The 1,893-nt window shown below is 64.0% G+C and overlaps 1 protein-coding gene across 1 annotated transcript in view; it reads left to right on the top strand.

Annotated features, from left to right (window-relative positions):
* Positions 1-1,893, top strand: part of PFKFB3 (6-phosphofructo-2-kinase/fructose-2,6-biphosphatase 3) — a 31,981-nt gene that overhangs the window by 7,146 nt on the left and 22,942 nt on the right. Inside the window, exons 3-4 of the mRNA XM_077758539.1 lie at positions 830-926; positions 1,496-1,562. Of these exons, the coding sequence (XP_077614665.1) occupies positions 830-926; positions 1,496-1,562 (164 nt within the window). The remainder of the gene's footprint in view (positions 1-829; positions 927-1,495; positions 1,563-1,893) is intronic.

The following is a 1,893-nucleotide window of genomic DNA, read 5'->3' as shown; positions in this document are numbered from 1 at the left end:
TTCTTTTTTTTTTTTTTTTTTTATTTTTTAAAATTTATTTTTGATAGTGTGAGCAGGGGAGGTACAGAGAGACAGAGGGAGACTGAGGATCTAATGCAGGTTCTGTGCTGACAGCACAGAGCCCGACGTGGGGTTCGAACTCATGAACCGCAAGATGGTGACCTGAGCTGAAGTCGGATGCTCAACCGACTGGGCCACCCAGGCGCCCCTGTGCCCTCTAAGTTACTGTAGCACTTAGTTGTGACTTTCTTCTGCTGACTGTCCTACAACGCTCTGCACCATTGGTTACCTTTATATGACTCTTGGCCGGGTCTTTCCGACTACATGGGAAGGGTCGTGAGGTGGGGGATGAGGTATCACCTCCACTGTCCCCAACAGTGCCTGGTGCATTGTGTCGTACGGTCACTGTCCCGTAAATGCTCCACGCTTCCCCGGGTCAGCAGACGAATGGTGGGTCCGGGCCCTTACCGGAGGTAAGGGTGACCCCCAGCGCCATCCTGGGGCACCGTGCGCAGGAATCCCTCTGCCCCCGTTTTCGCCGGACACGCGGCAGCTTCCGCTTCGCACAGCCTCGTGGAGCCGCCCCTGCAGACAGGGCAGTGGGAGACGGTCTGTGGGAAAGCAGGGCGGCCTGAGCGGCGGCGGGCCTGGGGGAGAATGGGCTGCCTGCCGGGGTCACAGCCCTGGGCGTGGATCCGCTCTCCGGCCTCCATGTCTTTGTGGGACCTCACCGAGGCTGGTGCCGGCGTGTTGGCCGGGTTCCCTTTTAGAGAGCGGTGGCTCCTTCTTCCCCGGGGGGAGCTGAGGGTCCTCGCCTTTGTCCCCGCAGTGTTCAACGTCGGCGAGTACCGCCGCGAGGCCGTCAGACAGTACAGCTCCTACAGCTTCTTCCGCCCCGACAACGAGGAAGCCATGAAAGTCCGCAAGTAAGGCCCGAGCTGCGGTGGGAGCCTGGACTTGGGTGCTTTGCCTCCCGAAGCCGGGTTCTGCCGGAGAGAGAGGAAGCTGGCCTGCGCGTGGCTCGGCCGTGNCTCCGGGGGTGTTAGGACGGGCCCGGCCTCCGTGAGACTCGCTGCTTCCTCTGCTCCCAGAGGGTCGGGTTCAGCTGCCGGTCCATACGGATCGAGGCGACGTCGCCATCGTTTTTGTGGAACACCTTCCGCTTACCTTTGAAAAGTTTTCTTTGAAGCCCGGGGTGGTCGGGAACCCCAAGGGCGTGGTGCTCAGCCCCGGTGGTGTTTCAGGGCCACCGGGGACCTTGGGGGGAATCGCGAGGCGGGCCGCCCCCCCGCACGGAGCCGTGAGAATCCACGGGCCGCAGCTGGGCGTCGGCCTCCTGAGGGCTCCCGGTGAGAGTCCAGGGCGCAGCCGGGCGCGAGCCCGTTTCCCTGCGTGGATGGCCGCCCCCCTGCTCGCTGGGGTGAGCGGCGGCTTGCCGGGCCTGCCCCGTCGGCCGGGCTGCTCTGACGCGTGCCTTCCCTCCCTGTGTGTGCAGGCAGTGTGCCCTGGCCGCCCTGAGAGATGTCAACAGCTACCTGACGAAGGAAGGGGGCCAAATTGCCGTAAGTCCGGAGGAGGTGCCAGCTCTGTGTCCGATGCCCTAGCACAGGGTGCCCTGGAGGGGGAGAGGTGTAGACACTAACCCGGGCAGTGCCGAGAGCCGCTAGGGACACCTCAGATAGGGACGAGTGCCTCNGGCAGACCCGGGCACAGCAGGCACTGTGCTCTGCTCGCCCCTCCCCTGTGCTGGGGGGCAGCTCCCCCAAGGCGGGCTGGACAGGGGCTGGGGGCTGCTACACCAGCCGGGCCCCTCCGCTGCGTGTGGCTGTTGTTTGTGCGCCCTGAGTACCCTTCCCGCCTTCCCTGGGTCCTTCCCTCTGTGCTGGAGGTGGT

This window comes from Crocuta crocuta, unplaced genomic scaffold, assembly GCF_008692635.1.
Source record: "Crocuta crocuta isolate KB4526 unplaced genomic scaffold, BGI_CrCroc_1.0 scaffold32, whole genome shotgun sequence".
Taxonomy (NCBI): domain Eukaryota; kingdom Metazoa; phylum Chordata; class Mammalia; order Carnivora; family Hyaenidae; genus Crocuta; species Crocuta crocuta.
The sequence above is the reverse complement of the archived record's forward strand: the minus strand, read 5'-3'. Positions and strand labels throughout refer to the sequence as shown.